The 13,207-nt window shown below is 42.8% G+C and overlaps 2 protein-coding genes across 7 annotated transcripts in view; one reads left to right on the forward strand and one right to left on the reverse strand.

The window, feature by feature from the left end:
* The window catches only part of LOC147257307 (inactive rhomboid protein 2-like), a 29,136-nt gene extending 20,849 nt beyond the window's left edge, over nucleotides 1-8,287 (forward strand). For 5 of the 6 annotated variants that reach the window (XM_086211134.1, XM_086211133.1, XM_086211136.1 and 2 more), the window contains exons 12-18: nucleotides 148-233; nucleotides 389-452; nucleotides 632-726; nucleotides 875-950; nucleotides 1,041-1,141; nucleotides 1,698-1,851; nucleotides 6,114-8,287. In XM_086211134.1, the coding sequence (XP_086067260.1) occupies nucleotides 148-233; nucleotides 389-452; nucleotides 632-726; nucleotides 875-950; nucleotides 1,041-1,141; nucleotides 1,698-1,851; nucleotides 6,114-6,545 (1,008 nt within the window). In that variant the 3' untranslated portion in view covers nucleotides 6,546-8,287. Of the gene's footprint in view, nucleotides 1-147; nucleotides 234-388; nucleotides 453-631; nucleotides 727-874; nucleotides 951-1,040; nucleotides 1,142-1,697; nucleotides 1,852-6,113 lie in introns of those variants that run through there. The other variant, XM_086211137.1, reaches the window with a different exon arrangement.
* Nucleotides 8,288-8,644: 357 nt separating this feature from the next.
* On the reverse strand, nucleotides 8,645-12,459 carry aanat1 (arylalkylamine N-acetyltransferase 1). Its single transcript, XM_086211141.1, has 3 exons — nucleotides 12,146-12,459; nucleotides 11,733-11,887; nucleotides 8,645-9,967 (listed from the first exon to the last, which is right to left on the reverse strand). The coding sequence occupies exons 1-3, from the start codon at nucleotides 12,291-12,293 to the stop codon at nucleotides 9,662-9,664; spliced, it is 609 nt and encodes a 202-aa protein (XP_086067267.1). The 5' UTR covers nucleotides 12,294-12,459; the 3' UTR covers nucleotides 8,645-9,661.
* Nucleotides 12,460-13,207: the final 748 nt, after the last annotated feature.

The following is a 13,207-nucleotide window of genomic DNA, read 5'->3' on the forward strand; positions in this document are numbered from 1 at the left end:
ATGTTTTTAAGAGCTAAATCTTTTCCAGTAGATGAATTGATTTCTTAAAACTTGAGAAGGTTAACTGAAAGTTTACTGTTCATTAGTTAACTCCTTTGCAAACATGTAGAATTAACCAAGCCAAAAATGTGCTTAATTCAAATGCAGGAGACTCTTGCCACCTTTATTAAATGGGACAATGAGTTCCTTGACATCTCCAGGTCCTCTGGCGCCGTCTGTCACCAGGATCCTAGGTGAGGATATGCATGTTTGAATTAGATGTACAGCACTACCTAACTTATTGTTGTTGTCGTTATTTGTATTATTATTGTTATTGTGGTTACGTCTATGGTCTGCTTAATCTCATAAGAATCTTTCTCTGTCTCCTGGTGTTGTGTGCTGTGGCCAGAGTATGTGAAGAACCTGCCTCTCAACCACCTCACACATGGCCAGACGACATCACCCAGTGGCCGGTGAGGGAATGCTCCTTCAAATTTAATGCACTGTTGTTCTCTTCTTTGCTTTAACAGAATATTTTCATGCATTATATCTTATGCCAATGTGAATAAGAGATGCACAAATTAAAATATGATTAAGGTGCATATTTTTATTTTGATATCTGTAATATTTGTATTTACTCGTCCTTTTCCAGAAGTGTACTCATCCCAAGAAGTGGAACCACACAGGCCTCAGACACGTAGACTGTAACATCAAGGGACGGCCTTGCTGCATTGGAACTAAGGGCCGGTGAGACATGTAGACTGATATACTTTCAAATTGTGCAGTTATTATCACAATCTTGTAATCATATGCTTTCTAAACTGCCATTTGTTTTCCAGTTCATCTGAGAGAGATTTTGATTTTGATTTCCCTTCTTCCTCCTTCCATCCTGTAGATGTGAGATCACAACCAGAGAATATTGCTCTTTCATGCATGGATACTTCCATGAGGATGCCACACTTTGCTCACAGGTAGTGTGTGTGTGTGTGTGTGTCTGTTATGTGTAAGAGTGCATCTATGATCTTGTTAGTATGTCTCTCAACCTACGCTACCATTTGCAGGTCCACTGTCTGGACGATGTGTGTGGCCTGCTGCCTTTCCTCAACCCTGATGTCCCTGATCAGTTCTACCGTCTCTGGCTGTCTCTTTTCCTCCATGCTGGGTACAACAAGATCCACAACAATCTATTACAATGACATCTATAAAATTTGATGTGGCTCTCAGTTTTGTGTTCTCTGATTCATAGCTTGAACATTTCATGTTGCCCTTATAAATGAGCCCCTCCAGCTGCGTCGGCCATTTAGGTGCAGGCTTCCCTACAGCTAGAAAAACTTAATAATTTTTAGTATTGCTGTAACAAAGTGTTGCATCTTTTCAGCAGAGTCCTTTAACTGTTTGAAACATGGCTGGAATAAACAGAATGATTACTAAGTGAATGTAGCATGTTGTCCTCATGTGGGATTCTAACCTAATGAAACAGTTCAACAAGAGGCCTCCCTGCACGTGAGCTCTTAACTCACATGGCTACTATAATACTTAGTGTTAATTCTAGCCACATGGGAAATCCCTTGGGGCTACTCTCAACTCGAGTGAGAAACAGCCCGAGGCAGCTTGAAATGCAGATGATTTTGCAGAGGAAATAGTTGCTGTAAGGAGTCAGGTGATTTAATAGCAGAGTCATACGCAGATGTCAGACTGATACCTGTCTGTGTGTGTAGGCTGCTACACTGTGTGGTGTCGGTGGTGTTTCAGATGACCATACTGAGGGACCTGGAGAAGCTGGCAGGATGGGTCCGCATCTCTATCATTTACATCCTCAGTGGTATCACAGGAAACCTTGCCTCTGCCCTGTTCCTGCCCTACAGAGCTGAGGTGGGTTATTCACATGAGCACATCCATGCACACACACAAAGGATTTAATCCTGCAAAAACTAAAATGCTGTGTGAGCTTGAAGTGCATTTTCTCAGTGGCAAAATCCAGTAAAAGAGGTTGTAGCAGGAGAAAATACACCCTGATAAGGGTAGCGTTTCTAGAACATTTGGGTGAGCTTCTCAACTGGCGAATTAGCTCCACTAATTGTGTCCGACAGACACGGGTTGCAGATCAGCGGTTTGAAAGAATTCAGTTAGGCTACAAATGTGCACATGCTCAAGTGCAACAGTATAGTATGCTAAGTTTGTGTACAATCTACAAGCACACAAGCAGAGAATGCATTGTATGTATGATATCACACTGATGTAAAAAAGCATGGACGTACTAAGAAAGAAATACATATTAGATGTTTTATGACTTATGTCTTCTAATACCATTAAATCTGCCATAATCTTCAAAAAACAACCTAACAAATTGAAATCATTCTATCTCAGATTAGAGTTTTAATTGTAATCACAAACACGATTTAGATACGAAAGCCTTTTAGCCGGTAATTGCTCATTTATTTGTAGCTCTTGAGCACTTGACACTTGTGCTCTCTCTCTCTCTCTCTCTCTCTCTCTCTCTCTCTCTCTCTTCCCCCCCCCCCCCCCCACACACACACACCCCCACACACACACACACCCACACACTCACTTAATCTTATGTGCCGGGAAGTGCTTCAACTTTCCATCAGCACATCAGTCAGGACATTACACAGGGGATTAACTGACAACAGCCTCTACAGTAACAACCCATGCGTCTTACTCATGCGCATCCTTTTCTTCAAACACATATTTCCAAACAGAAAACACACACTTATAAAGTAGCCATAAATTATTTTGCTAAAATTCTTTTGAAACACAATGTACAATGAAACCAGACATCCCCTGTTTATTCGTGTTCAGTTTTGTGATGAGTTCTTTCCAGGTTTGTCTGTGTATCCTTTTATAAGCGGCAGACTTTCACACATGCTAATAGATTGGTCAAACATGCTTTGCAATGTGACATTTCTTGTGCCCTCTCATGTCCTCTCTAGACCAGGCTGACAGATCTGCTCTAATAATCCTTAGCAGGGAAAACTTCTCCAGTAAATCAGCTGAGCTAAGCAGCATTAAACCAGCTAGTGGGAACAGGAGGCAAATACACAATACAAGAAATGTGCCAATGGTGTGAATCTGTTTATTCTTATACCAAGATTTCTTCAGCTTTATTGAACAGCACTGTCGCATGACATAATGCCTTGACTGGTTATACTCTTGTATAGTGTAGAGTATTCGGAGAGGGTGAAGCATTTGGGCACCGGGAGCAAAGCTCACATCGCTCTTAACACCCCAGACATTTAACCAGCTCAGAGATCACCAGAGCGTGTGTGTCTGTGAGTGCGCTGAGATAAGTTCAGCGAAATATCCTCTTAAGTAATTCCTGTATTTGCTTGTAAATGTCTCCCATATCACACAAGTTTTATACATTCGTGGAGGTTTAAAGCGGAAGTATAAACCAGTGGGTCAGCTAATAGTTTTAATTCAGTGTTATGATTGGGAAACAACATAATAAGCTGTGCAAATTACTGAACAGCACAGTCTGGATTACCTACTTTTTTACTGGCATGTCCCTGTAAAGCCCACTTTCTCTACTCTACAGCTTAGCCATTAACCCATTGTATGGGTTAACAAAGGTGACTGCCATGGTGAATGGGATTACATGTTTTCTGTTAAACAAAGACAAATGTTGCTGAGCTGAGACTTGCCTGGTGATGTTTCTGGTTTACACACTGTTTTGAATACTATTACACACCATAATGAGCAAAGGTTCTTCCTGGCAGCTTTGGAGTTGTTGTCTTTCATAGAATGGAGAATTGTAGTGGATAAGTTGATGGGAATTGATCAATAATGACCGGTAATTCAGGAGAAATGTAGCTTAGTTTGCTTCTTGGCCTCTGTGTCAAGGAGACATCTGTTATCCCTAGGAGAAGCTGACCTCTCCTGATATTAGCGGGGTGAAACATGAGGTGGTTCTCAGTATTGACGTACCTCGACGTGAGAGCCAGAAATCCCACCGACCAGCTCTCCTGAGAACCAACCAGCTCACAGGGCTTCACACCAGGAATAACTGGAGGGAGGGCAACACAGGGCGGTCAAGCCACTTAAAAGGATGCTTTAAGTGGATTATCCTTTAACTGTTGTGTTAAGAAGATCCTGAGGCTTCAGCAGAAATGAATCAAACAACAGATACAACAACTGTGACTTGAATACTCATTTCTGAACGTATACCGAGTCTTCCTGAAATTTCCGAAATGCAGAGGTCATAAAAAACAAAGTTGCACATTTGTAGTCTTCAGATTCATGCAGTTTTAATCTTTAAAGTTCTACTTGTATGAAGTCAGTGTAGGGAACAAGTTAAGTGTTTTTAAGTGCTGATAATGTAATGGGAGAAGTTACTTCCTGTTGTTGAAACTGATATTTTCATTTGGTGGAAAGCATTATGATGTGGGGAGCAGCACTAGAAAGTGGTCTAGCAGCCTTCTAATATTCAGCTGAAAACGCCAGTAATTCAAGACTAAACTGTCAGTTGTGGGCTGGTGCCCAGGTACATGAGACAAGTGGTGGATTAATGGCCGCCTCGCCCTGCCCCTCCCCCCTTTTATGGAAAAAAATGAAATAAGGATTTTGTCATTTTTAGTCTGACCGAGAATTAAATGTTCCTCTCCTTGAGAGACACACACACACACACACACACACACACACACACACACACACACACACACACACACACACAGTTAACCTTGTGTGCTAGGAAGCTTTTTTGTTTTGACTGGCAGAAAAGTAGAGGAGGATGTGGGTTCATCATACGGTCCATCAGAGAATACAGTAAACTGAGGCAGTATTCAGTGTGTGGATTATCTGCTCCCTCAAATTGGCATTCCTTTGTCTCACATGCCAGATTGCTTTTGAATTATCATCATACAGTTCAGACTAAACTGAACAGGCAAGTTTGACCTTTATATTTTTTGTGTATCATAGTGACCAGTCTCAGCGATTGCCTGATTACACCAGTACCTTTCTGAAAAGTTTCTCAGCTACTCTTGAAGTGCTTGGAGCAGCTGCTCCAAGTGGAGCACTCGGAAAAAAAACCCTGGCTACTGTAGCTTTTCATCATAAGTGTTCCTCATTGGAAATAATCAAAATAAACACTGTGGACACGAGCCCTAAAGGAAAATGTTAAACTAATATTCAGTGTGATTGATATTTAAGAGAAAGTCATAACTAATGTCTGGGGATCGTAGAGATTCCCTCCTGGTCACCACCTCTCTGATGGCTTCATCTCAGCCAATGGTGAGCTAGCGTGGCATGTGAGGAGCGTGTCAGCCTGCGTGTCTGGGGCGTGTGGGTGGAGTGATGCGCTGCACTCTTTTTCTGTTTGTGGGAGTCAGTTGTCTTCACAGATTAGCCATCTGCCTCTGATCAGGCAGGCCATGACGTCACGCTAATCTTCTCACCTTTACGCCTGACCCAGGGAGCACTATTAAGTTCCTCCACGGAACTAGATCAAAAACTACGAGCACCTGTGTGCAGGGAAATGGTGAACAGTACACATACACAACCTGCTCACCGAACTTGTAATTGATGGCGAATCTGCTTGACTGGGAAGAATCCTTCAGGATACTGTGACCTGAGAGGAGTTTATATCCCCTGGCCTGTAATCATGAGTCAATCAAGTTTCCCTGACTCAGGATTATGAGTCAGTGTAAATAATTGTTTCTTAAAATACTGACAATTGAACACGTTGACAAGATTTTGTAATCAGGTTAAATCTCTGCTGCCCTTGTGTGCGTGCGTGCGTGCGTGTACTCGTGCAGACTCTGACACTCTTTCCCTGCAACAGTATGCAAAACATATAAGCAGCTGTTTGAATTGAATTGTCCCCGTTTGTTTGTGGACATCTAAAATAACGCCGCTAACTCAAAATGAAACGCCAGCGCCCTGCATGTTTGACTTGACTTGACAGGTTGTGTGCAGTTACTTGCATATCCAACGGCGCAGTTGTGATTGTCGAAAGAAAATTCCTGCTCAATAACTGATGATTCTGCTCATGAACCCGTCACACAAGTTTCCAGTGCTTCCTGGTGGAACCGCAGAGTGGAAGGTGCTTCCTGTCTGAATGAGTACAGGACAAGTCCTGCCGTGAGCTGGTCAGTCACTTGTCCTCTCTCTGCCTCCAGGTGGGTCCAGCAGGCTCCCAGTTCGGCCTCCTGGCGTGCCTGTTTGTTGAGCTCTTTCAAGGTTGGCAGATGCTGCTGAAACCATGGAAGGCCTTTCTCAAACTGTTGTTCATCGTCCTCTTCCTCTTCATGTGTGGCCTCCTGCCATGGATCGACAACATCGCTCACATCTTTGGCTTCCTCAGCGGCATGCTGCTCTCCTTCGCCTTCCTGCCCTATGTCACCTTTGGGACTTTTGACAAGTACCGGAAACGTATCCTCATAGCTGTCTCGCTGGTGGCCTACGTTGGACTGTTCTCCTCCCTCATCGTTTGGTTTTACATTTACCCCATTAACTGGCACTGGCTGGAGCATCTCACCTGCCTGCCCTTCACGAGCAAGTTCTGTGAGAAGTACGACATAGACCACAACATTAAGGATGTGGTGCACTAGTTGCTAGGTTACAGATAATGTCCAAGGTGACTTTGCTACTGATCCACTAGCTCGTCACCAGTGACTTCCTCCATCGTTTCCAGGTCAACTCAGTGGCCCTCTTGGAGGGAGGCTCATGAAAGGACCTGGTCGGAGTCCAGGAGAGTTTCCTTCTGATCTTGTCAGTGCTGATTTGTGTCCGTTCACTAAACATTTCAGTCCTCCGTCAGATTTTGCACTGTTTTCACGATGCTTTGCCAACAGGCTAGCAGAGTCACATACTCAGGACATCAACATGCAAAGAGCTGTGTGGACCTCAAGAGTGCTTCACTTAGTTCTTCTAAGGAGCCAAATGAAAGAAGACTTGGCAGTCCCTTCAAATCTGAGGACGACTGACCACTGGGATGAAAATGAAGCCACACTGGTAACCAGGAGTCTTGTAGCCCAGTGATTCAGACTCATCAGATGCCTTTATTCTCCCCTTGTTTTGAGTGACTTGGTGTCTAACACTATTGACGCTGTGAGTTCTGCTGCCTCTCAGCGTTTTAACAGCGGTGCAGTGACTTCTGGGTTGCTTGTTTTTTAAATTTTGGCCCTTTTGTACGTATGCAATCAGCATGACTGGAGCAGGAAACCATGTTAAAGTTAACAAAAAAATGTATTGATCGTGCCATTTGAGTTTTTGTGAAATATCCTGAAAGAAGAACAGTAAGGTAAAGGTTTTTATGTGTGTGTACACACATACATGTATGTGTGTGTGTATATATATATATATAAACACTTAACAGACTGGTGTTTTACAAATTGTCATATTTTTGGGCGCAGTTTAAGATGATTCTCTGAATGATACTAAACACATTTCTGACCCAAACTTACCAAAGCAATGTAACACGCTGCTTTTATACACATTTTTCATTTCACAGATACGTTTTTGTCACTGCCTCAAACAAGCTGTCAACACAGTGGTGCCTGAACCGTTTAGTTTATTTTCTCTGAATTAATGACGATAATCTATTTATTCCAGGAGCACTTCAAAGTAAACGTCTGGTAAAAACGCCATTTCCGTTCCACCTGAGCCTTAATACCATGTGAGATACGCTCAGAAGACCACCAGCTCCTCCAGTAGGGGTTCTGGTGGGTCCGTATAAGATTTAAGCTCATTACACCTGAAGGGAAAAAATGAGCACGCAAGTTTCGGGCTTTGAATCCCTGGTGTAGTTTGTTTTTGTGCAGGACTGTGGCATGTGTTGACCCCAGCTGTTAGGAAAGCCACAGTCGTGCTGAGGATTATGTGAGTGAGATTATAGGCTGACTGACCGGTCATCCAGTGTTTCTGAAAACATGTATGTTGGACAGTTGAAGTGAGTTTTTAATATTATTTTAACATTTTTTTGTTGTTGTTTTGTTATTTTGTAAAAGGTCATCTATTTCAAGCCATAGGACTCTGCCCTCACATGGTAGGTGGGTTTGGTGTAATCGATCACTTCCACCTGGTTTTTAGGAAACCTCTTTACTGTGCCTTTGGAGGTGTGAGCATGTGAATGTTTGAATCTGAACACAATCACCACTATGCAGCAGCTCCTCTGCTGTGTTTGCTTCGGGACCAAATGATTTCTCCTTTTCTATGTCGAGGAATAAAGAGGGAAAGATATAAATTAATTTCAGGGCATGGTCTGTTTTGCTTCAATTCATGTAAAAAAAAAATAAAAAATCTATGTATATGAAAGCAATCATACATAACAATAAATGCCACTCTCGTAATGACCAAGTGTGTTTGTGAGAAGTTTGATTTCATATCAGCCACTTCACGAAATCTCCACTGAGAACTGATTTGTTTGTGATCATTTTGAACATTTAAATGCGAATGAATGCAAATCAGATGTTTGCTGTTCTGATCTCAGGATGTAAACTCATCCGAAACCCAGCTGCTGCCACTCAGACATCTATCAATAATAACTATTACGACAATATCAGTATCGATTGATGCGACTGAATGACAACATCTCCGAAACTGAACTTCTCAAAGTGATCCTGGAATAGTTGGACCTTGTGGTGAGATCGTTTTCTTCAGCAGTCCAAATCGACTGAAAATGACAAGACCATAACAATGACAGTTTAGAAAGCAATACTTTTTTTATTTTTATTTTAAAAACAAAACATTTGCAAAAAAAAAAGAAACAGGCAGAAATGGTGATTCGTCTACGAGGGAGAAGGCAGGAGGTGACGATCAGCCTTGAAATCCGAGAGCTAAGATTATATGGGGTGTGTTGTACTTTACTAGCGTTTACATTTTACTCTTTAAAAGACATTTAAATTCATCACATATTGTTCGTCGCCCCTCACTGACAAGCTCTAAGGATCCTACGACATGTTTCAGTGCATCAAGATAATTGCAGAAATCGGACCACTTCCATCTTTGTAGTCCTAAAACCAAAGGTTCAAGTGTGACAGTTGCTGATATCCCTCCTCTGTTGTCATGGTAATGAATTAAAGGTTTTGTTTGGCATTTTTCTGTGTACTTGTACTGTTGCTCGGCGTTTTAACAGCAGCCTTCCAAAGCTGCTGTAGAAGGCAAACTGTTTACAAAAAAAAAAAACTACATGTGAGATGTCAGAGTAACAGGAAGATACTTTACTGACTCAAAACGAATCCTTCCAACTTTCTGGAGGGTCAAAAGCAATGTTAGCGGTTAAATATTGAATTTTAGAAAGGAAGAAGGCAGATGCGTTCTATTGAGGATGACAATAAATGCCCAGCATTTATCCAAACATCAAATGAAGAAGAGTAAAATAGTTTCATACAAACTGAAATCATCATAAAAAAATAAAACATTGCTCACATTCTTTCAGAACTTTGCTCTATATTCATGGAATGTCTCAGAACTTTTTTCAGCCAGCTGGATGGCGGCTCTGTTTCTGTAGGCTCACAGTGAGAACACACACACGCTCGTTGCCCACTGTGAGACCATCTCACACTCGCTGCCCACTGTGAGACCATCTCACACTCGCTGCCCACTGTGAGACCATCATACACACACATACACATACACACACTCCCTGGTAGCTGGTGTGCAATGCTGCTCAGGCATTCATTCTTCCTGAGGGGGCCAGGGAGACTCCACTTAAGTCCATCTTTCCTCAACACCCACTGTTGCGACGCATGAAGGCATGGCCCCTGACTGGATAGAACATCTCGATGAAGGTGAGGGGGCCCACCGTGATCTCACTGGGACCCTGCACCTTGAAACCCGACTTCTGGTAGAAGGGAACCAGGAAATCTTCGCACATGAGCACAGCACGACGCACATACGGCAGGCAGCGGAGGTACTGGAGGTAGCGCCACATCAGGATGGAGCCTTTACCCTGCTGGCGGAAGGTCCGGTGGACAGCCAGGACGTGGATGTGGACGGTGGTCCCGTGAGGCTTGTGAAGAGTCAGCGCGTCCTTGAAGATGAGAAGGACTTATTATTATTATGATTATTATAATGACTATTTGTATTATTTGTTGATTTCGTCGCCCTATAAGGCATTTTTGGGGTCTCTTGAAAGGTGCCACATAAATCGGAGTTATTATCGTTTGTAAATGCAGCAATAAACTTGAAAGTTTCTTCATTACTTTCAAAAGATTATGAGTGTAGATACACGTTTATCTTAAATTCTGCTACTGTGGTTTTTGTTGTTGCGTTGAAAACGTCTCTTACATAAAAGAATATGTATAATCAGATATTTTGAAGAGGGTGAAACCACTGACGCAGACAAATTTAACGTAAGAATTTAATGAGTAAAAGTATTTTTTTCACTGTAGCGGGATGAGGTGTTAGACTACCAATAATCAATATTATCATGGACCCTTTTGCTGATTTTTTTTCCTTTGATTGATTGATTATTTAGTTCGTAAACGATCTGAAAATAGTAAGAATTATGTTGTAATTAGTAGATCCAAAGTGACACGTGTGCAAGGAGAGGTGTGCCCAAAATCAAAAGCTGTTTGACAAAAAATAAACACTAAGACGACTGAAAGGAAAAGCAGCAAACTGTTCAATTCATGAAGCCCCCAGTTGATATTTAACGACACGGCAACTAACGAGTTTCCATTTACTCGCGATAACTCTTCTAGTTTGATTTACTATGAAAAATAAAAGCACGTTGAGCCCTCGATTTTAACCCACGCGGGACAAATGAACATTGCGGTCCACTCATCTTTCCTGTGCTATGTGACTGATGGATCCTTGTGGTCCAGACGTCGGTCCTTATCTTACTGAGCCGTTTGATCAACATCTGTCTGCTGCTGTAAGTTTCTGTTGAGCTGCTGAAGCTGCTGTGTGATGCTGTTGGAGGTCTCTTCCCCCCCCCCCCCCCACCTCTCCCTCTTTTGGTTTCTAAGAGGACACTGTCATGTATGACACCTCGACTTTCTTTGTCGTTCATCTGAAGGAAACATTCGAGTCTGTCTCTGAATTGTTTTCTTCGTGGCCTGTTTCTGGTGACGATGATGTAATGAACTATTAACTACCGTGAACTCATGCCTCAACAAAGCCGGCGAGGGCGTAGAGACGCAGTCTGATCCAACGCTGCTTGGACGGATTTTTTTGTTTTAATATCAAAAAACAAAACAAACCTGGGAGACTTTTAGAAAATGTCATCAAACTTTCAAGGCTTCATTTTCTTCCATTACTGCGGACAGGCTGCATGATATAAACCTTACAGAGCGCTAGAAATTCAAAATTAGTTTTTTTTTTTATATCTAGTTTCCCTGTTTTTGATAACACAAGCTGTTGTTTTGTACCTCATAACGGCTAAGAGTTGATTTAAGAAGAGGAAATACTCTGCTCTAAAAGTGAGTCAATGTATACTTGTTTTTCTGTGTTCCACTTTATTTCTTTGATATAACTTTTTAGATTCTTTCCTTTTAAAGTCATTTTTTCCAATTCGAATTTTTGCTTTGTTTGGGAGTGATGCGATATTCAGGAAGAATTCTTGCAGCAGTTGGATTTTTTTGAAATCCCCGTTTTCCCAGGGACCTGTTTTATATTCCCGTGAGCCTCCGCCACAAAACGGCACCAAACTTCTACCGAACTGAAGTTTCAAACTCTTCTAACAACACGTATTGAGTCGAGAACATGAAATCTCTCGTTAATCTGATCGAACCCCCGTTTTCCTGCCAGTCTGCCTGGGTTAAGTCACCCTCCAGGTGTCCGCTCCAACTTACCATGGTAAGCCTTTCCTGGTCCCACAGTGAGCCGATGATGAAAGCCACCAGACGTCCCTCCTCGAACCAGCCAAGAGACAGCTCAGGGCACAGGCTGAGGAAGTGACGCACTTCGTCCAGGTGTAGAGGACACTCACCCGACACCGAGATGAAGGCTGCGTGGGAAGAAGAATCACATCCAGCCAGGAATGTGAGGAAGGAATGGGATTGCCTTTGTATTGACGAGCGTGGTTACCATAGTACCTTCCATTAAAAGCTGGCTTCACATAACAGCTGTCTATGTAAAGGTTTCAGTAATGGAGGAAGTTTCTCTCTGAGTGATCAATAAACGCATGAGTCTCATTTGTTTTCGTGAGATCTGGGAACTTCGGGTGGTGTTTCTCACTAAAGTCAAGTGTGAGGAAGCATCTTACCTTCCCTCTCGATCTCGAACACGCTGATGGCGTCCTCCGGGCTGAGGGAGCGGAACTCGCTGGCCGGCAGCGTGTGGCGGCGTCCCTGAGGCACCGGGGAGCGCATGTGGAGCGGCTTCATGAAAGACACTGCGTTTACCACCGACATGGTGTAGATTAGACCCGAAACGATCTGGAGTGAGTCAAATGATACTGTGAGACTTTTTGTTGTTGTTGTTGCTGTAGGTTTCTCTCTACTTTAACACGCTGTCTCCGGAAAGCCTGGTCCGTGCGTAACAAGGCTGCGCGTCAGGACTGAGCCCTGTGCCTCGCACCTCGAGTATTTATGCCCTCGGCGCGCAGGATTAGAATCCTGAAAGGAGCTGGATGACCGAACAAACCCTTCACCCCGTGAGTGATTTGAACAATAAACATATTTAGTCAGGGTCAGGGGGAATGTTTGCGCGCTGAGATTGATCCACGTCATGCCACCATCAGACCCGCAGCAGATTTGGATTTGACTGATCATGTGTGGGAGTTCCGCACCGACATGAAGTGAATTTTTTTAACACCAGAAACAACTTTAAATACAGTGATTCAAGCCTTTGATGGTAGAATATACTCATGCGGCTCTATTTCGTCACCATTAATGTCAGTGTCGGTTAATATTAGTGTCACACTGACAGGATTGTGCGCTTGATCCTTTCGTTGCCACTTGAAGTGGGATTTCTCTGACGGAGACTTTCCACTTGCTCATTGTCCCCGTAAGTCGAGTTTTTTCCACGCTTTATTCTCCAGATCTCTTAGAGGATTATGGCGCCAGGATAGAAGAGTGTTTGTCACTCTTCACTCTTCAGTAAGCACTTTAGGAATTTCAATTTTGTATTTTGTGTTGTGGAGAGTTGTTGATCTCTCTAACCAGAATTTACGAGGCTTTGGTGTTACCTCCTTGCCAACTGTCACGTGCATTTTTCATAAATATATAAGGAAGACGTTGGGTGATCCAGTTGGCACTAATTAACACCAAGAGCTGGTTAAGTAAAGGCCAGAGGAAGGCTGCAAATACGCTCCATCTCCAGGTAA

The sequence above is a fragment of the Aulostomus chinensis genome, chromosome 8 (genome assembly GCF_037954235.1).
Source record: "Aulostomus chinensis isolate RoL2024-O1b breed Wild chromosome 8, RoL_Achi_v1.0, whole genome shotgun sequence".
Taxonomy (NCBI): domain Eukaryota; kingdom Metazoa; phylum Chordata; class Actinopteri; order Syngnathiformes; family Aulostomidae; genus Aulostomus; species Aulostomus chinensis.